The following is a 22,225-nucleotide window of genomic DNA, read 5'->3' on the forward strand; positions in this document are numbered from 1 at the left end:
TATAAAGATTCTGCTTCTACAGTTCTCAGAACTCCTTACCGTAATACAGACAAGTCTTTTAAATATTCATAGACAATATAATGTTTCTACTCCAACATATATAAAATTTTGGATGTTGGATCCAAAACCCAAATAAACCCAGAAGCCCACCTTATAATCTAAGTAGGATAACTAGACAATGGACTCACATTTTTAACTAAACCTACCTCGTTAAGCACAGATATCACTAAATATAATACAAAATATAAAATTTTCGATGTTCGATCCAAATTCCAAGTGAACCCTGAAACCCTAAGTAGGATACCACTAAACAATAGACCCGTATTATTAACTGAACCTACCTCGAAAAGCCCAGATATCACAAGACACATTCCGAGAATCAAGATGTATCTCGATCGGTATTGATCGCTAGTTACTCGAGGATTTATGTGCACTCTCCCGAGGGATGACACAGTATTCTTGTAACTCGCTTGCTTGTAACAAGATATTACGACCCAGATGGAGCATTACATGGATTAATCTGTGAAATGGAAATAAATAGGGCAATACTTCTTGGATGGGTATATTTTCTTATAATTATTGTTTCAGAAGACGTTTGGAATTTAGTACTCAACGGAAAACGTTTGGATGTTTAGCACGCAAAGTATATAATTAAATACAAATAGGTTAAAGCTAAAAAAGACTAGAGGGTCTTAAAAAAATATGGTGAAAAAAAAAATGAATCAGCCATCGACATACGAATTTTTACATTAACGCCTTTTAAATTACTGGTTACCTTAAAACGTTGTACGTGTAAAATAAAGAGGTTTTGAAAGACTTTTCATGTTTGTTAAAACGATAAGAAATAATAATCACTTTGTAAGTAAAGCTAGTCTTATAAATAATTCTTGTCATGAAAATCAAAATAGTGTGACAAAGAATATTGTACACTTTACAATGATTACTCAAAGGAAATAGTGCCTGCTTTCAAATCCACAAAAAAAAAATGTTGCAAAGGATTTTTTTGTTCTGCTGTATAACTTTAGTTTGTTCAACATTATTAGACGAGAAAAAGTCGAATACTTCCGAGCTAAGTTTTGGTTCGATTTCTAAATGCATAAGTGAATTTTGTAAAATCTCCCTACATTTTAGATCAACTGCTATACTCGAATACGGAAACAATGAAACAGTCGAGAAACATTTGTTTTTCAATGAAATCATAAAGACACTTTCCTCGGACGGAATTCAACAGATCATTATCGAAGATTTAACCAAAATAAAAAATATCGAGGTTGCTGAAGCTGATTGGATGGTCGTAGTATATATATACCATTGTGAGTCGTTGTCTAAATTCAATAATGCGATGATGCATGATAAAATCAAATATTTAATCATCGTGCCAGATCATCTTGAGACAGAATGCAAAGACGATTTTATAGACGTTGGGAACAAAGTTGCCTATTATGATGTTACATTTATATTCAATAATAACGAAGAAGAAGATAATACAGAAACGTATACAATTTCGACATTTATACGCGAAGTTGATGAAGCAACGTGTAAAGAAATTGTACATGGATTTATAAACATAAATAATTGTCAAAATGGGATACTTGAATCCAATATAGTTTTTCCTAATAAGAATCCAACGAATATAAAGAATTGTCCGTTAAATATTGGCATGGGAACATTATATCCATTCTCCATTATTCAAGACAGGGACATACTTAAAACTTTTGACAAATTAAACGAATCACAAATAAGAGGATCGGATTTGGAACTAGTCAAAATAGCAGCTAAGCAATTTAATGCTACATTGAACTATAACTACGTTAGAAAGAAGGAAGAGAATCCTATTGGCCAATACGATTTTATACCGTTTATAATGAATGGTAGTTTAGATATTTGTGCTGGGGGTTTTTATAGAATTTACGGCGATGTCGTTTCTTACTCCGGCATATATGCCAGACAAGCAGTTAAATGGATGTACACCGCAGACAGAAAGGATAAATCATGGCAAAATCTTGTTCATAAAGTTAATGGTCTATATATATTTATTATTTACTACGTCGCATATAGTTGTGTTTGGTGGTTGATTCGTAAATTTGATAAGCAATCTGTGTCAGCCACAACTACTTTGATTTTCGCTTGGGGTGCGCTTGTAGGAGCCGGTTCACTTCAAGATACAAGATCACTAAAGCAAAAAATTGTAAACTTGATGTATTTAATAATGTGCCTACATTTATCAGCCTATATTGCAGCCCAATTGTACTCATTCTATACAATCTCAGAACCTCCAGAAAGGCTGGAAACGATCAATGATATAATGGAATCAGGAAGACCAACCTATTTAGTGCCTGTAGTAAAATACTTTGTGATTGACGAGAATTTTAGAAAATATGCCAACCAATCAAAAGAGTGCGATACGTTTTATGATTGCTTTGAAAAATCTTTAATATATAAAGGCATGACGTTACTTTTGCACGCATTTTTTGCTAACTACCAAGCAAAATCGGCTGTTGGTGATGAAGCTAGAATTCTTTGTACTACGCAAAATGTCCTTACTGTTTATTACGAAATGTTAATAAGAAAAAATAGTCCATATGTATCTAAATACCAAGACATTATAGTGAGATTATTCGAAGCTGGAATTCCTGAGAAACTCTACATAGAAGCAATTGGCCTAACAGTTGTTGGAAGAGCTGAAAGTGCAAGTAAAAATATAATTGCCAACAGTTATAGTTGTCAGACAGGTTGTACAGTAACTATAAGACAATTGGATGGAGCTTTCTACATCTGGTTAGTTGGGTGCGGCGTATCTTTTTGTGTATTTATTGTTGAAATTCGTAAGAAGGCTAGGAGAATGTCTTTGCACTTGATATAGAACCGCAGTGCCCAGCAATTTATAATTATAATCTTACTTCGTATTTTAGCTATTTTCGTAGTAACATTATAAATGATAAAGTTTTTGAAATATTTGGATGTTTTGATGTTTGTTAGATGTAAATGCAGAAACAGCTTATTGCAGGTTTAAAACCCAAGGGCACGCACCTCTGACCTTCTAAAGTTGATTGTGTATTCTATGTGAGTTTTCGCTTGCTTTAACGATGAAGGAAAACATCGCGAGGAAACCTGCGTACGTGGGAAGATCTTTATAAGAATTTTGAGGGTATATAAAGTCTACTAATATGCACCAGGCCAGCTTGGTGCACTAAGGACTACCCTCTCAGTAGTGAAGGAGGTCAATGCCAGTAGTGGGACAGTATATAATACAGCTGATTTTATTATACAGTAACAGAGTCCATATTGGTTTAAATAGAACACAATAAATTGGACATCCAGTAACAAAGAACATGTGAAAATATAAAAACGTTAAAAATGTTTCATTCAACTTAATACTTTATTCATTCGCTATTCGGTTAATTAAAAAGTTCAATTTGACTAGTTTCACGATAGTTTTTGCTTTTTTAATCGAAAGTCGGGTACACGCGACTGGAATACATTGGACCTATCCTTTAAAATGAGATATTAAAACGGCTTTAGGATTAATTGAGTTCTGTTAGTTTTAAACAGTGTGGCTTTGAACCGTCGAAAATTTTTGACTTTTAATGAATAAGATGAATTTGAGAGATCATAAAATATACATATATCAAGTAGTCAAATTGATAAATTTAATATAAATGCGAAAGTATAAGATAATGTTTGGATGTTAAGTGTAGAGGAATCTACTGAACAGATTTATAGAATATGAAAAGCAAATTGTAGAACTTTTAATCTACGAAAAGATTGTCACACAGGCGGATCTAGTAGTAACACCTAGTCATTGTATATTCGTGATGAAATATTAGTTCTGTTCATAATTTTTAATAAAATTGTTTCGAAATAAAAATACAATATTCAATAACTGTAAAATGGGGATATTTTCATAAAATAAACTCGAAACTCGATTTTTCTATGTAAACGGTTTTAATAAAATACTGCCTTTGAAGAAATGAGTTTAATATTATGTTGAGTTGGAAATTGTTATTGCTGGGTTAGTGTGTTATTTTATTTTATCAAGAACTCGATTTATATTTTATACTTATGCACCTTTTTGATACGGTTATAGGTAATTTTTAGTTTGTATAATTTGTAGAAAATTTTAAGTTTTAACATTATGTTAAAAAAGTGACTTGATTATTTAGTTATGTCATCACTGCTTCGAGATAATGAATTGTTTTCTGTTGTTTTTGCATAGTATTTACTTACGATTAGCTGGTGTTTTGATAATACAGATTATGTTAATATTACTATAGAATGTACAGTCAACCACAAAAGTAGCCAAACAAATATTTTTTTTAAATCGTATTTTAACTTTTTCACTAAAAAATCTTCAAACTTTTACTTCATTTAAATGACGGAAAAATAATAATTCCATTGAAGGTAATCTGTATAATATATGTTTGAAAGGTTCGAATTTGTTCTGTTAGTTATGTGGCTGACTGTACCTATATGGGCTATGGACTAACGATTCGAATGAATCATCCACTTGGTCAATTTGCCGTTTACATAAAAACTGAAGTATTAAACCTTCTTGCAGTGATCATCTATCACACAGCAGAATGTGCTTTCCCGATAGACATAGTGACTGAAACAAACAGCAATCTGAAGTCTAAGCGGCCAGCTATCATCGCGATGATACCTGATAAGGATCCCATCATATCCAGGAGAGGTCACCACCAAGGTCCTCAAAAATACCACCTCAGCCATCGTATAGCCCCTTATTACTCCTTGGAGCCTCTTCGTCGTCGTCGCGTGACATGCAAAGGCAAATCGAAGGCAGTACCAAGTTTGAAGAGTATTGTATTAAATAAAAGGTATTTTAGAAGATTAATGTAGAAGATTTAGAGGTATTTGTGTATTAAATGTTGGAAATACAGTACCGGTTTGATGTATTTGGAATGTAGATATAATGCTTAGATCAATGAAGTAATTGAGTTTAGAGAAAACTACAAAACACGACAGATAGGGAACGAAAAGTACAAACTTTTCAGGTCTCTTAATATATTCCTTACCTGAATACATCGAATAGGACGACAAATAGCATTTCTTTTTTATAGCTTTGAGTGACGAGACGAGCTTGCCATTTGCCTGATGGTAAACATTACAACCGTCCCTTAACAGTAGAAACACCACCTAACACCTTGAATTACAAAGCATTGCTTTGTATTCCACTGCGCTCGCCATCCTGAGACATGAGATATTAAGTATTATTATGTCCGGTATCATTACTGGTCTTAATTCGAGTTAACATTTATCATTGACGATGGCAAAATGTAGTTTTGAGTATAATTATTTAGGTTCAAACGAGAGACTTCGGCAAACTGTTAAATCGTCACTCTCTTGTCACTCACCTGTTTGTACCGTGAATTCTTTATTGCCTTCAATATCTGCCGTCCACAAATCATTTTCCACAATGAAATCAAATTTTACTTATGATGTATCTTCTAAATAGTCTTAAGAATTTCAATGACTTCCCGAATATTCTAGACTATTCTATGCCATTAATATTTCAATGTGATCTACAACCTTTCCGCTCGACTGACTTTCGCCTTTGACTGCGTACCCAGTTTAGGTTTTAGACCGAGGTATGTTACTAACTTTGGTTCTCCACCATCTATTCTAAGTGAAATAGTTTTGGAAATGTCTGTATTTGATTCAAAGGATTAGATCGAACTGAAATTATTACTTAACCTATAAACTGGACTAGGTTCCTTGGTAATTTGTTGTAAATTAACTCATGACTCTAGGCACCCTGTTATATTATGGTTATCAAGATGTCGTTCATCAGAAGCATTATTTTACCTAAACTTATTGCAATACTATCGTAGGTGACTATTCAATGAAGAAATATCGGCGATTTTTTCGTTTCAAATAGGCATTATATTTTTAAATCACTCTTCCAAAATAAATATACATTTTTTGATACAACAACCGCAACTCCCTACGAACTATTGTTCGAAATTTTAAACAGTTTTACGTTAACGTGTATTGGAAAATCATTGCAACATCCTCGACCGCGGTAATAGAAGGAACTTTATTAAAACTTTGTGATTTCATCTCAATAACATGCCCGTCGGACCTGCCTCAAAGGGATCTTTTCACAAAGTTAGATAGCACCAGAAAAAGGTTGCAGAAGGTTTGGTTGCTAGAGGCCGACAAATTAAAAATGTTGTCACTTGATTGTGATTTGCAATATTTTAAGATGTTAGCAACTGCATCGTCTAGCTGTAAGACAGAATAGAAACATGGGAGCTACTCATAAATTTGGCAGGTATTAGATATTTTGTTAGGTTTTCAATCTAATAAACGCAGGAATATACAAAAATGTGTTTATAAGTAACTGGCTATGATACCAGTCACACACACCACACATACTCTAAAAACATAAACTTGTGGATTTACTGTTTGTTATCATCCGGGGCTCACAATGTAATGTTTATTTTGAAGTCACTTCCACCCAAAGGCGGCCTTAGGGGGAGGCGCACTGGGTAACCGACCGCAGCCTCGCCCTTGCAGGTACCTCGCACGGTGCCTTAGAAGAAATATTTTTACGATGGTACCAAAACTATTAAAACTAGGGAGCAATTTTTTTGCTCTGCCTGAGGCCTAGCATCTTTTTTTGCTTCCACATGTAGTACTTTGTCACAAATTAGATGCTCAACACATATTGACGATCTAAACAAAGGTATGCTAAAAGGTAAGTAAAAACTTACAAATTCATCTTTGGTTATTTACCCTAGCAAAGGCAAAAATCTTTTCCTGTACCTAATCCTTCTGCAAGAAATCTCTTTTGCGGCACAAGTTTACGGTCGGTTCGTCGCATTCAGTCTCAACAGGAAATAGTTTTAATTCGCAGGATCTCAACTGAGTACTTTATGGCTTAAAGAGAAATTCCTTGATATTTCTCGCACATTTTTTAATTAAACTTTATAGCACTTTAATCTTGATTTTATTAAAATCGATTATAAGCTTACAGGGAAGGTACACCAAAACGGTTATATTATAGTTAAATTAACATTAAGAAGACCTTAGACCAATGTTGGACTAAGGCCTAAAAACCTTTCAGTAGTAAAGGAAGCCCACACACAGCAATAGAACAATATGAAGAAAGACTTAAGTATAGTAAGTATGAAACTGCTGTCCATCAACGCTAGTCAAATACCAACAACTAACAAAAAGGTATAAATATCAATTCCAGTATCATACTTCGCTATCCATCCGACCAATAAAGTGCTCATACATTTTACAGCGATCAAACATCGCCAAGTTTGGACGTGTAGACGCAAATCCGATCGCTGCGTATTCAATGAATAGCAAATAGAATTGCAAACGGATTACGTTTGATGTGGTTACCTACAGGTGTTTCATGAATTTCGGCAAGTAGTATGTGATCGGAGTAATTTCTAGAACTTTCGATCTGATTATACTTGGATGAATCCGTTGATAGACATAATCTATGTTTCCTTCACGGTTTTGTTTTTTTTGGATGTAAAATTATTTGATGTAAGGAACATGTGACACGTAGTGATTAATTAAAAGTCTGAATCATTTGTATTCGTAAGTTTGTGGTAAGAGACATATTGTAATAAAGTCACGGATAATGTTCCATTTTGATTGTAAGCTGTAGAATTCCCCCCATAGGAGACGGGCCGCTAGGCGGCACCGCGCAGGCGCGCCTGCGGACGAAGACTTAGATATTTCGTTGGTAGAGTTTTAGTTGGTAGGCCGTGGCATGGGCCGTGGAACTTTCTCGGCGACAAAAAAAGGTGTAGAACTCCCGATACGTGTTAAAGAGAGCAAAATCCACCTTTTTGTTTCACTTCACACAGCACATATGTTCTAGGTCGTAGCACCAACTGCGATATAACTTCTTGAGCTTATATATTCACCCAATGCGGAGTGTAGGCCTCTTGCAATGCACGCTAGACTGTTCCGTCCAAGGCAGTCCTCATCCAGCTTCGTCCCATCACGTAGACCAGGTCGTGGTTCCATCGCATTGAAGGCTTGCCCCGGTTTCAATGACCAGTTCATGGTCTCCATTCAAGAACTGCCTTACACCATCTCTCATCATTTTTACGGCACATGGAGTATATAGGGTGGGTCAAAAAAATAGCGTACCCGCTTATGTAACCCTAACTAAAAAATAACTATAATTTGTACAGTATACGATCTTACCACTTCTTCGATCTTAGCCGAATACACTTTTAATAACAAACAAATAAATACAAATAGCAGTTCAATTTCAACAATTGCAATCTACATTGGTTAAAATTATATATAATAGGACACAATACAGTAAAGTGTTTGTTTGCAAGTTGTATCGAAAAATACTGAGTAACATGTAACGTTCAGTTGTTCTACAACGGAAATGATTTCTCTTTCCCGAGACCTAAAATTTGTATTTTCTTTGCTCGCAGTGTTATTTTAGTTTCTAGGTTTCTGTTAATTTTGTTCTAGCTTGTAGCTATATAAAAGTATTTTAAAAGTTGTGATTGTATTATTAGCAGTAAAATGTTATCTCTTCATGTGTTAATGATTTCTAACGTTTACGTGAAGTTGGCAAATGTCCATGTTAAGTTGTCACCATTGCTCATAGAAATCCAAGATGACAGATAAATTATGAAGTAAATCCGTTGCTGCAAGGTAAACAGGTTGTGGCGGTTAGACGATCTAAACCTTCGCCAACTTGCGTTCAATACATTTCTACTTCTCAATTTGCCATCATGGAACTATTCAATGGCACTTAACCAAAAGGACTTTTTTTATACAGGCATGCTAGTGTGACTCCACTGCATCTAATGGTAAATGGAGTGGGGTCCAAAAGAGTGTCGACTGACGAGAGATTATACTAATCACATCGACAAATCATCTGATTTCCCCTCGACAGTAGACACAATTATGCCACCCTGTTGAAACCGGATATACACAAGCTGATCCCGGAACGCGTCACACTTACGCGGGCTACTGTGGCGGGTTTAAACATCTTGTAGACGGTAGTCGCTATCTGGGCAAATATAAAATATTTCCTATCACCAGCCAGGAATTATGGATGCGTAACCGACTTTAAGAAGGAAAAACGTGTATTGGGAAAGGATTAATTAGGATTCCGACAAGGTCACAGCTATATCTAGATAGCAAGTATTTCTTACTCTTCCCCAGTTTTTCTGATCAGCCAACAGGTTTACGAGCAGAGTTTCTCACCGTTACTAAGCGACATTCCAATTTAGCACCAATATTGACTTACCACATCCGCAAAGACTAAGCTAAGTAAGTTAGTCAAGGTGTAAATTTAGACCTGTCCTAGATACGAGCTAGTGTCACCGTGGTAATCGGCTTAGGATCCAGTTAGTGCAGGCAATAATTATTCAAGAACTAATATGCAGTCTGCTTCCCATTGCGATCCTGTGGTAGAGTCCGTTCTAGAGATCAGATAGCTTGTACATTAAGGGAGAATACAATATTCTAATAAGAAAGACTGAAAAATTGATCCAAGTTGTAGTGCATAATACGTGTGAAGAAAGAAGCAAAAATCAATTTCGTCAAATTCGCAGCTTAAATCAGAAGTGATTCTTATTTCGTTCCGTCCAAATTTCAAACTTGTATATCATGAGAAAGTTTTTATAGCAGCAACGGACTTTTATATGGGAGCGCTGCGAGCAGAAGATAGTAAAAGAACATTGCCTTAATCTTTGTCTCTATAAAAGATAAATCAAAGATTCAAACGTATGTAAAAAAGTTAAAATGCAAATTATATTAAACGTTCCAAACATCCATTATTAGAGTAAAACTCACGGCGAGTTATGAACGAGGGAAATTTACTTTTTATTATACTCGAATAAAATGAAAGCGGAAGTGCTAAAAGAATTCCGTAGTAGGAAGCGAGTTCCCTAGGGTTGCCAGGTTATTTAAAATGCCGGTACTATCGACGTATATTCAGACCTACCTTTCTCAGTTATTTTGGTGTTTTTGCGCAAAATCATAAAAATTACATAACTTGTCAATTAAAACTGCCTCGGTGGCGTAGTTGTACTGCATGCGCGGTACGGCAGCGCTCTGAGGTCCTGGGTTCTGATCCCGGGTCGGGCAAAGTGATATCTGAGTTTTTCTGCTCAGTATCGGCTTGGAGTCTGGAATTTGTACCCGACATGGCGATAGGCTCGCCCCTTATCACATCATGGGACGGAACACACTTGGCGAAAAGTGGGTGCCCTGGTAGCGCTTCTGCATACCCCTTCGGGGATAAATGCGTGAAGTTGTGTGTGTGTGTGTGTGTCAATTAAAAGGTTTTTAAAAAGTCGTTGAATTGATGAAATTGCGCATGTTCATCTTTAAACACACAAGCATATGTGCACACTGTTATAATAATATATTCCTAACCAAACTCAGAATCTAAGTCGTCATTAGTCAAACCCAAGTTCTTTGTGTAGGTAGATTAGGTAATCAGTGTTATTATAATGCTGCAGTTTGATTTGCATTTATTATAAGTGACAATGATTGGGCAAATTATAATAATATCAGCCCTGTATTATATACTGTCACACTGCTGGGCTCGAGCCTCCTCTACTACTGTGAGCGGTTAGGCCTTAGTCCACCACGCTGGCCTAGAGCGGATTGGTAGACTCCACACACGCTCAAAATTCCTATAGAGAACTTCTCAGGTATGCAGGTTTCCTCACGATGTTTTCCTTCACCGTTAAAGCAAACGATAGTTCACAAAGAATGCACACATAACTTTAGAAAAGTCAAGGGTGTGTGCCCTTGGGATTTGAACCTGCGGATTCTTCAAATTATGAAGACAAATTTTATATGGCACACTCGGGATATATTTATCAGAAAATAATATTAAGTATGGTCTTAACTATAATGGAGATAACTTACTTAACTACTATTATAAGTTCATCAGCTAGGAGAAAGTTTAAATTTTAAACTTTTTATATCTTCTCTTTAATTAATAACTGGTAACCCCACGAGAAGCTATTACCGAGATACTTCTTGTAGAAAGAATTTAAGGTTAATAAAACAGAGTTCACTTTATTGCAAAATGACTTGAAGAATTTTTAGAATGATTTTATTCTTTTCGTTTAAATGATTTTGATGTTTGCAAACATTTCAAATGAATTTTATTCCTTTGGCATAATTGATTTATTTTTATGGTTAGTTTTTAACACTAGCGCAGTAACAAAGCCAGTTCCTGATAGAAAAAGACCACCTATACATAAAATGTATTTTTGTTTTGTGTATGAAGTACAAACAAAACAAAAACGCATTGTTTTCTTAGTTATATCTATCTTAGTTATATCTGGCTTCTTATGATTTCGTCGGAAAATCAATGGAGTTGATTTTTTTTAATCCAAGAAATGTTGTTTTGAACTAATTATTTGCACCTGATTAGTGGTAAAGGCTTATCAAATATCGTTTATGGAAAACATTTTCCTCGTTCCATTTTCCGGGAAAGATTGAAAAACTTCGATGAAATGGGCTGGGGAGGAAACAAGCCATTTTTGGTGTTCCGAGCAAAAATTTATGGTCGAATGAATATCAGAGTATCAGAGATTTTTCAAAGCATTTTGTAGTGTCAAATATAAGGTCATGTGAGAGCCAGGCCCAAAGAATAGATGGTAATATTACTAACCATAAGAATATACTTCTTTTTGCTTTTGATTAATATTATGCTTTAATTTGCAGTTAAATTGGCGTATATTAAATTTCAAACTTAGTTTTGTATTATTTGCCACACTGTAGACATAATGACGACATCATTCGCACGGCCGGGAAAGACTGGATGCGGAAAGCCCAAGACCGCACTAGTTGGCGAGATATGGAAGAGGCCTTGACACAGTATTGGGTAGATGAAGGCTGAAGAAGAAGAAGACATAATTATTCGTCACACTGTCTACACTACCAAAAGGTCGACTCGACCAGGATAGTGCCACCTTTTTTATCGATGTCACGGCAAAGTAATTTCACTTGCATCTGATAGTAAGTGAAGAGAAGCTCAAAAACATGTCGACCAGCAATAGAAAATAATTTACGAACGACCGGCACAATTATGCCGGTTTGCTTTTTGCTCCTTCACGCTCTGCTTGAAAGCCTCCACGTTTTAGGATAGAGTACACGTACGCTGGCAAACTGTTCTACAGCTTAATGATGCGCCAGAAATATGAGTTACTAAACCTTTTAACTCGAGCTATAATAGAAGAGACCATGAAGCTGTGATTTCGTAAGCCAGCACTCGAGAAACATGTTGACGTGAATTGTCAAATGACCGCTTGTTTTACGATATTTTCCGAGTGACAGACGCCATGGTGTCATTCTGGTAACTTAACGTCATAACGGCTGGGCCCTTATTCTGTATGATAGTGTAAACGCGTAACGCAGCCGTGTCATGTTATCTTCGAGAAATGTGTGTGGAATGGTATTCTGTAAGCCAAATTTCTATAGTCCTGAACATGATGCGTTGTGTTACGTGCTTGTTACACACTGTCAAAATAACGTGCGGGATAGAGAATAAGGCCCCTGTTTTGTATAATGAAACGACGATGGTCGGACAACAACTGTATTTTACAGATACCCACATAATATTTATGATTCTCATAACCACTACCACAGCGATTACAAAAACGGTTAACTTCAACAAAACATAGAGCTATACAAAAATAACTTAATGAGAGCATAGTTATAGAACCCGTTATCGTATTTATATTAACTGCTCACTACAGCAATACAACTTCCAAAAATCGCGCTAAGCGTGAAGTGAAATCTCTTTGTAGAAAGTCAAGCGGCATAATTCCTGTTGTTTTTTTGAAACAGTACTGAAATGTAACCGTTAGTGTTTTAGTAACAATTCTACTGTTACTTTTAATTTTTCTGGTAAATGGGGAAGGTTTTTGATCATAAAGAGTAGAAATGTCACCCAGGACTTTGGATTACAATCAATGAATACTTCTTTTATCATTGATTACAATACGAGTGGCATTGAACGTTTGACACTCATACACTTTACATGACTTATTTCACCCGATTTAATAACTTTTCTTTGTTTTTTTTTTTGTTGGGGGTGGGCACCCTTTGCTTACTTGGGACGATTTAGGCTATAATAAAAAGACAAGGACCATCTCAAATATAAATTGATTGTCGTTTGGGGTCATCTACTTCAAACATCTTGTTGAGGTTAAGATTCACCTCATTATGTACAAGAACAATTGGCCCTAATTCAGATTGCAGATATAAAGCTAACGCAGTGGTGCATTCAAGTGTAAGTCTAGAATACTGTCCTAGAGTAGCCTATTGTGTCCTTATTACTTGCTGTTTTATGTATAGAAATTTCTGCATGTTTGATTTAGTTAATCTGATTTTGAATAGATGGCGCTCGTGCCGTAGACTTATTATGGATCGCTATAGATATTTATCGCTATGGTTATTTTTTTTGCAGTGGAAGAGGTGTTTATCTCGACAAAGTCGCAAGCAACACTCAGTGCAAAATAAGGATACTTTTCCTCCAAAATGTATGTGAATCTTTTATTGTAGGAGTTAGTTTTGACGAGACAGAGCTTCGATTTATATTAATTTCATCAATTTTCTTCTAAAAAGACATTCATGAGGAAGCACGTATAAATGATGACAGTTAATATTATTTTAAAATAATTACATACTCTTTCCTTGTAGGTCAGAATGAACAATGATTGAGCGATAGGTAATAGGCATCAAAGCGTTTTCCTGTAATGAGCACATTGTCATGTGTTACTGCAGTGAAAACCGCATAATAATCTATTGTTAGTAAAATCCAATTTTGAACAATTTATATACAAAACTTTTGGCGGACTCTACATGTTTTGTAAGGCCCAATAGGCACTGCAAAGTGACCTCACTGTACCTGAATGTAAGTAGAGTGGGGTCCAATAGAATGTCGGCTGACGATAGATGATTACCCCTCGGAAGACGACACAGTTATGCCGGCCTGTTGGAACCGGATGTACGCAGGCTGATCCAGGAACGCGACACACTTACATGGGCCACTATGGGGGGTTTTAACACCTTGTGTTCTTGTGGCTAACCGGGCGGATATAAAATATATCTTACCACAAGCAAAATCATTTGATAATTCTTTATATATTGCAATTCAAGTATGCTAATCACTGTAGCATAATTGGATTGCAATATATATGATTATTAGTTAAGACATTTTAAAGAATTTTCTAAGGGTGGTCTTCTTGGTACAAGCACAAGAGCTGTCACTGAAGAACACGGCACACTACTTTATTCTAAAAGCACGAGTTAGTTTCTTGATATTCCACGATTCATGCACGCTTTTGTTTTTATTTTATTTGTTGAATATAATTCAGGAATATATCTGATCATATAGAAAATACCTTAAAAAACGCAGTAGAAAATAGTAAAGTCTACAATCAATAGATTCGATACTGGCAGTAACAAAAAATAACAAAAGATAAAAAAAATTAACCAGGAACCAAATCCCTAAGCATGCAGTAACAAAAAATGTTGGAGCACGTGCATATGAGGGTGCAAACGAACTTGTCATGACAGGTTCAGACGAGATTGATTCAATATTTACCTGCTTTGTGATTTATGTGAAAGAAATTACATGAGATTTTTTTTTGTAAATTTCAAAGTCAACAGTGGGAGGTGATGGACTGATTGATTGAAATGTCTACAACTCTGGTCGCTCATCAACTGCGCATAAACAGAAGCCTGCATTTGGTAATTTAAACTTAAAGCTTTGATGCTGTCTCATATTGTCAAATTATAATTATAAGAGCGTGCCTCACTTTTGAAGGAAAATTAAGAGGTATTGGGAAACTAAGCGGGACGGTCTTCTTTTTGTTTCATACAGCTTTAAAATATGATATACAGCTTCAAGAATAACTTGTGTGACAAAGACACCCTCTCGAAGGACTCAAGTATTTAGACATAGATAAACCTAGCAGTGCGCCAATGGCTTCTGATAATCTGGGTTGTTATGGTCAGCAAAAACCACAAAATTGTAGGTGTTCTGCGGTGAAAACCATTTATCAATTGACGCACTTATTCGAATCCCGGCCTCTGCAAAAAAAAAATTGCGGGTCTAACCCCATATTCCGAGCACTTGTCTCAACGTGTTCTATCATGATCCAAATTGTTTGCACATGTTTGTAAAGGAAGCGTGCGAATTGAAAGCTATATTGTCCCATTTTGTAACCGCCACGCAGGTAGAAGGAGGCAATTCCTTTTAAATATTTTTTTTATTAAGGTATACAATTTATATAAATTGAAAGATCAATTATGAAATTCTTGAATAATATGCATGAACGAATTTGAATTCCTTCTAGCGGAATTTCGGCCACGGCGGCCAATCTCAACGGAGATCAGCTAGGTACGCAGAAGATATAGTGCAAAACTGTATGCGTAATATACAGGTGCACTCTCTGTTCCTTTACTATGATAATCCGATGAGATGGCAATCTGACATGACCGGAGATCAGACGCAAGACCAATGGCTTTACGTACTTTCCGAGGCACGGGGGTATCACTCCGTCAACTTCCTAACTCCGAGCTGCACCTGAGTAATTTTTAAGGTGGACAAACCCTTACAATTATCTTTGGCCCGACCCGGGATTCGAACCTAGGGCATCAGCGCTTTAGTTGTTCTCGTACCGTGTGCAACTACGCCACTGAGAAAGTCCTAATAATTAGAGGTTGGACACAAATACTAAGTTTTTAGAAGCAAAAATTCATGTTGCAATATTATTAACAATTTGTGCAAACAATGAATTACACGCAAGAATGCTTTTTATCAAGTTGATGGCAATTCAAAGTAGGTTACCAGCGCAGACTACTACAATAAGGCCCAACGTAATGTGGATGCTATAATATTTAATAATACACAAACATACTCATTAAAATTTATATAACAATTTATTTATACAAGGTAATTTCGATATTGCGTTAATAAATGAAAAAAAATACTAGTCTTTATTTCTGCTAACATTGAGGCGAAAATCATCCACGAATAACGAATATTTTCAACAAAAATCTCGATTTTACTTTTCTGATTTTTTTTATAATTTTGTACTTCAGTGCAAATATGGCGTGTATGTGAGTGTATTTCTGACTGAAAGTGTGATGTTCCCGTTCTAAGGAATTCTCTTAGAATATTAATAGTGGCATTACGGCGCGTAAAATTAAAGTTACTTTTTGTTGGTATTTATTTTCTTTAAACCTTACACTATTTTTATATCTACGAGTCGGGAATCTTATTACAGTGTTATTTTCAAGATGTGGTTTATTTAATAACGCAATGTCAATATTACCTTGAATATTATGTATTTATTAAATCTCTAAAGGAACTGTCTGATAATATAAACGGATGAATGCATCATAAACGAAGTCATGTCCGTCTTAGGATGGAGGATGCTTTACTCTCAACATATCGGTTAAAATTAACAATAAAGTGCATGATTTTTTTTTTAATTTTGAAACGTATTAAGTTTAAATTGATTAGATATTAAACCCTTAATTCACAGTACCTACGCTAGACCAACTAGATCAGCGAAATACTGCACAAAAATCCGTAACCGAGTCAGAATGTAAACGAATAGAATACAGTTAAATCCTTTGTACATAAATATGTAAATGGATCAGATGATCGAAGATTTAAATGCATGTTCCATGCAACTCTGGGATTGGATCGCATTCTTCCACGATGCTTTGATCCAAGACTTTGTACACCGTCTAAATCCAGGAATGTCAGGAATTTCCAGAAAAATATGAATAAAACATCCCGCCGTTCGATTTCAAATATGTTTCGTAATAGTGCATTTATCTGAACGTGGTTTGGAGTATTGAGATTTTTGATATGATTGGTCAACTTCAGAGAATAGACGTGAGGTTTTGGTTTCGATTTCTAGGTGAGCAACTGTTATTTTATTTAAACAAATGACAAGGACTCACCTGATGATAAACGACCGCCCAAAACAGTAGCAACACTATACACGTAACTTTGAATTACAAAGTACACTAAATTTGTTTTAAGACTTAGTGGCTAAAACATAACATTCTTAACACATAGATTGTCCAGTCTCATAACGATTAGTAATGACGAGTTCATTTTCAATTAACACTACGTGAGATGATTAAGTAGCGTTCGTAGAAGATGCGAAGTACGATATACACCTACGCTGGTGACTTATCAGACCGATTCTACTCCGAAAGATACGACCACAGTTTTGGTAGCAGATTTCTGTATTTGTGTATGCTGGGGGTAAAACGGTGTAATCGCGCCAAATTTCGCGCTTGTGGGCTTGCTGCTTAAACCAGGCGTTATCACGAGCGGGAACACCGATCAATCACAATCAATGACGAGTAATATGCTTCATTAACCAGACAATGACATATCTTAACAATACATTTAGGCCTTAAGATAAGTGATTCATTGTTAAAAAGACATCTATCTACGATCCCTACTTCGAATCAAAACACTGCCTACGGATCTTGCTCGTTATAGTGTAAAAATGTTTGGAAAATCCTTTGTAATTTAGCCGGATTGAACGTCCAAACGTAGAGGTAAGTGGGATGTGGATTCTCACCAAATTGGGCTTGATGAAGCCGAAAATTTACAATCATTTGCATTTTTGTGTAGGAGTCAGATTGCTCTTGTTTGCACCTATCCGGTATACGAGATGAGGCCGAGAGTAATATCATGTTAACGCCACGTCAAATATTTTTTTACATATCTGTGATACAAGCTTTCTTTTTATTTATTTACGGCAAAGTAACTCTACATCTTAGTTTATAATAAAATAGTGGGCACGGGCCTCTTCTACTACTGAGAGTGATTGAGCCTTACTCCACCACGCTAGCCTAGTGAGGATTGTCAGACTTCACATGCCCTCAATAATTCCATAGAGAACTTCTCAGCTACGTAGGTTTCTTCATGATGTTTTCCTTCACCGTTAAAGCAAACCATAAATTCACAATTAATACACAGAACTTTAGAAAAGACAGTGTTGCTTGCCCTTGGGTTTTGAGCCTACGGGCATTTGTTTTGACAGTCCGTTCTGCTTCCAATTAGACCATCGCTGCTTATAGATTGATTTGGAGTAACCTTCAATCGAAAACAGTAGAACACTTCTACTAACAGCGGGTGATTTTCGTCACATGTAATCCACCGCCAAACTTTTGTACAATAAAAATAGTCGTAGTAACTGACCTTGATCATCATACAATTATTCATTAAATTTATTATTTCTAACACCCGCTGCATTATTTTACCGAATCAAAGTATAAAAAGTAGTACATTGCGCTATTTTCTTTGTTCTCAGAACTTCCTACCTTAACGTGGCCGCCTACTGTGAATGACGTCATGAAAAACAATACCCTGACAAAAATAAACTAAGAAACCTATTAAAGGCATTATTTAGTAAACTAAAGAGAAGATATTGAATTATAGCTCTAAGGACTGTAGGCATTAGGACCCATTATTTATAGCCTTTGGGATTTTTCTGTTTGTCTCAGATGTTTTTTTATCTATAACTGAATGGCAGTTAGAGCTGTCCACATGCCTGGTGTCACCTGGTGAGCTGGTCCACATGATGGATTGTATAAGCAATATACAATCCATGAACAGTAGCAACACAATTCAAAATTTAATTACAAAGCATGGTGCATGGTACTGCCCCGTCCTGAGATATTCAATTTTAAGTTCAAGTTACTATTACATTGGTTTTAATACCTTCAATCCGACATACGCATGCTGGAAAAATGTTATTTGGCGGTAGGAATAAATATTATTGTGTATCCAACCAGTCGGATTTTAGTAATTAAGAAACTACTCAGAACAATAACAAGCATAGAAGGAGTCTAAATTATTCGTATATATATAATAATAATATCAGCCCTGTATTATATACTTGCCCACTGCTGAGCACAGGCCTCCTTTACTACTGAGAGGGATTAGGCCTTAGTCTACCACGCTGTACGGATTGGTAGACTTCACACACCTTCGAAATTCCTATAGAGAACTTCTCAGATGTGCAGGTTTCCTCACGATGTTTTCTTTCACCGTTAAAGCTAACGAAAAATTCACAAAGAATACACACATGATTTTAGAAAAGTCAGAGGTGTGTCTCCTTGGGATGTGAACCTGCGGACATTCGTCTTGGCAGTCTGTTCCACACCCAACTAGGCTATTTAATTCGTATATACTTATCCTATTTTTTCATATACGCCAAAACCATTAAAAAGAGCGAGTCAAATATTATATTGCTAAGATCGGCTTGTCGGCCACTGCGATCATCTCGATGATGCCGAATTAAAAAGCAAATTATTGTCAAATGTTACAACTTGTTAACGCGTAAACACAACGTTATACTTGTGTTAGAAGGAATCTCAACACAATTAAATTTCTTGCTGTCAAAGACGGTTTACACTCAAATATAATAGTATTACTTCTGTGCTTGTTATTATTCTGAGGCAAACTACCACCTAGAAACATCAATCGATTTGATTATTTATTCATCTTACAAACACGTCTTAACAATTTTATAATAGGGAACATAAATGACAGTGATCCCAACCCCATCAATGGGGAACGATTCCCTTTTTTTGCTCTTGGCAGTGACGTTTCTCCTCGCAGGTACCTTTGTTTGTCGTCCTCAAAGACCCGCCGAGAAATATTTAGGGTTGTTAATTGTGGGAACCGTTCTGGAATGCTATCTCGGTATCAGAAAAAAAGGAAGTTATTATGGTAATCTTTGTTAAAGTGTTGAGGTCTTTATGTTTTTGTGATGATTAGATTGGTGTTTTTAGGGTATCTTTTATAAAATTTCTTCCTGATTTAACCAGGAAGGCATATCTTTCCCGCAAATATATGAAATGGCACCTATGCGTTTATCATTAGACAATCTCAGTTTGACACTCATGTAAGCTAATATCGAAACCGCACACATTTACTGACCGTATTCCTTCAGAAAATTATATAATATCTTGCGTATGTTATATGTCATAGAATGTTTAGATTTCATTTTTTAAGACTTAGCAATTAAAACATAAGGAGTCAAGACGCAATACGGAATATATCAACAGGTTTCTTTTTTGCAAAGGAACTGAAGAACAATTTCTAATTTAATTAAAATATTTATCAAGCTTGCCTAGGTTCAATAATATTTAATTCCTAACGTCAAGTTTCAGTTTTCTGCCTGACCGTAAAAATTAAAGCAATTCCCTTTTTTATGCTGCAAACATAAATAAATTGGGGTCAAAGAAGAACGATGTTGAGTTGTCCAATTGACAAACAACTAAAACTCAACAACAAAATAGTTGCAAAAGTTCGTTCCCATTCGTTCACCAGCACTTTAATCACATGCATGCAAACTTCCAAAACAATTTGCAAAAATAGTTTCGCGAACAAACAGCGAACAATTCGCGCTCGTTAGTCAAAGCAACAAGCCCCGGGACTTTTCAATACGATGGTGAATCAAAAGAGGCGATCCAGCGCTGCAGCGATGCAAATGAATATTTCCAGGATCTCCCGAGGAAAGTCTGCTAACGAAGACACCAAACAAAAGCCGCACGAAGCTGCTTTAAAACAATACAATTTCACCCCATCCCTTTCCTACTTAAGGGCGAAACTGAGACGCAAGGACAAGTTGCATTAACCACTATTCACTATTGTTCCGACGCTGCGCTTTTACTGCAAACTGAATATAAAAATTTCACGCCCCAATCATCTTGATGTCGAAATAGTTGCGTCCCTTTCTCGCTTCGGCATTGCGTATCTGCCGTCTCTGTCGCCATGGTCCTAGACACAGCTCTGATATCGACGCAGCGTTATCAGTACCACCGGTGGCATAAGTTCTGTCGCTATTCGTACCACATACAGTCGATATTTGTTTGAAGTCTCGTTGGCGAGGTTGTTCACATACCTGAATGGCCGTAGCTCGTAGTATTCGAGAATGGAACCGCTCACATTTACGAGTCAGTACCGCTCGAGACTTGGTGGGAGGTGGACGTGTTTTGTCGAATTCAGCCGAAAGCCGGCGAACGCGTGTGCAATTTTCGATAAGTGAGTGACTTGGCACATATTTAAATTTTACGTTTGTGAAGTTTGAGATTATGTGTGTGATTGTGTTGTGCTGAGTGCGTAAGGTAGGTTGGTTTATACTACAATTTCCTTTCGGTATGTAATGTAAACCTGTTTTTCGTCCGGTTGCCGTGGGAAGGTATTTGGTCCGCGATCGGGTGCATTGTTTGCAGACCATGTTCTGTATGGATTGCACATCATTTCATTAATTTCTCTGAGTATTGCTTCAGATTGTTCGTTCATTGCCGTACTTTTATTCATATTTATAAATTCTAGGGTATTTATGTCTTGCGAATGAGTAGCTTTCTACCCACATAAACTTATCAAATTCTGAAAATGAGATATGTTAAGTTGTAATTTATAGCAAGGAGGTTGTCTTCAAGGTTTCAAAAGTAATTGCTAGCTGTTATGTTCCGTACAGTATGTAAATAATTGAAGTAATTATGTTTGTTATTGCAATACCAGCTTAAAATAAGCGTAACGTTTTACAGTGGTTTTGCTATCTAGGTTTAGTCTATTTAGCTATTTCAATATCGCTGTGTTAGTTTAAATAATCTCTGAGTACCTACCTACTATTCTCCATTAAGAGAATCTAGTACTTATTTACAGTTTATCTATTAAAATGTCATCTATGATGCTTATTAGAAAGTTATGTTATGGTAAGTGAACTAAGAACTGACCATCTTTTAATTGTAATTTCCGATGGATGTGTGTTTACTTTTTACAATTGAAAGAATGTTATTTGCTGCTCAGAGCAATTGAATAACTTGTTAATTAATCATTCAGCCATGAACACATTTTATTCTACTAGGAACGTGGATCTGAGCGTTTTGGGAGAAATAGGCTTTCGGTAATCATTCAAAACGCAATTATAGCTGTCACTTGTTCTCGTCTACTAAATAGCTCCAACGTTTCGTTACCATATGAAATTATGATAGATAAATATTGTAGATTGCTTTTCTTTTCTTTTGTGAAGGGATCATGGTCTAAATTATATAACTGCTTTGGTAGCAAGAATAGTTACTAGACCTTATAACAAAAGATAATTTGAACCTAAACGCCGTGTCGTAACTTTTTATGGTACTCGAATATTAACCATACAAGATTGCAAGCGGCTTCTTAAAGACA

The 22,225-nt window shown here is 35.9% G+C and overlaps 2 protein-coding genes and 1 long non-coding RNA gene across 6 annotated transcripts in view; all 3 read left to right on the top strand.

Moving 5' to 3' along the window:
- Positions 1-1,345: 1,345 nt before the first annotated feature.
- Positions 1,346-4,703, top strand: LOC115448694. Its single transcript, XM_030176209.2, has 2 exons — positions 1,346-2,778; positions 4,559-4,703. The coding sequence occupies exons 1-2, from the start codon at positions 1,346-1,348 to the stop codon at positions 4,608-4,610; spliced, it is 1,485 nt and encodes a 494-aa protein (XP_030032069.1). The 3' UTR covers positions 4,611-4,703.
- An 11,861-nt stretch (positions 4,704-16,564) lies between these two features.
- Positions 16,565-18,818, top strand: LOC115448704. The gene is made up of 2 exons (XR_003939118.2): positions 16,565-16,925; positions 18,339-18,818. It is a non-coding gene; the product is annotated as an uncharacterized LOC115448704 (long non-coding RNA).
- A 2,159-nt stretch (positions 18,819-20,977) lies between these two features.
- Positions 20,978-22,225, top strand: part of LOC115448693 (GTP-binding protein rho1) — a 132,267-nt gene continuing 131,019 nt past the window's right edge. For 2 of the 4 annotated variants that reach the window (XM_030176206.2, XM_030176208.2), the window contains exon 1: positions 20,978-21,162. The gene's annotated coding sequence lies outside the window, so the exon portion shown is untranslated. Of the gene's footprint in view, positions 21,194-22,225 lie in introns of all 4 variants that reach the window. The other 2 variants (XM_037437324.1, XM_037437325.1) reach the window with 2 other exon arrangements.

The sequence above is a fragment of the Manduca sexta genome, chromosome 10, assembly GCF_014839805.1.
Source record: "Manduca sexta isolate Smith_Timp_Sample1 chromosome 10, JHU_Msex_v1.0, whole genome shotgun sequence".
In the NCBI taxonomy this organism is placed as follows: Eukaryota; Metazoa; Arthropoda; class Insecta; order Lepidoptera; family Sphingidae; genus Manduca; species Manduca sexta.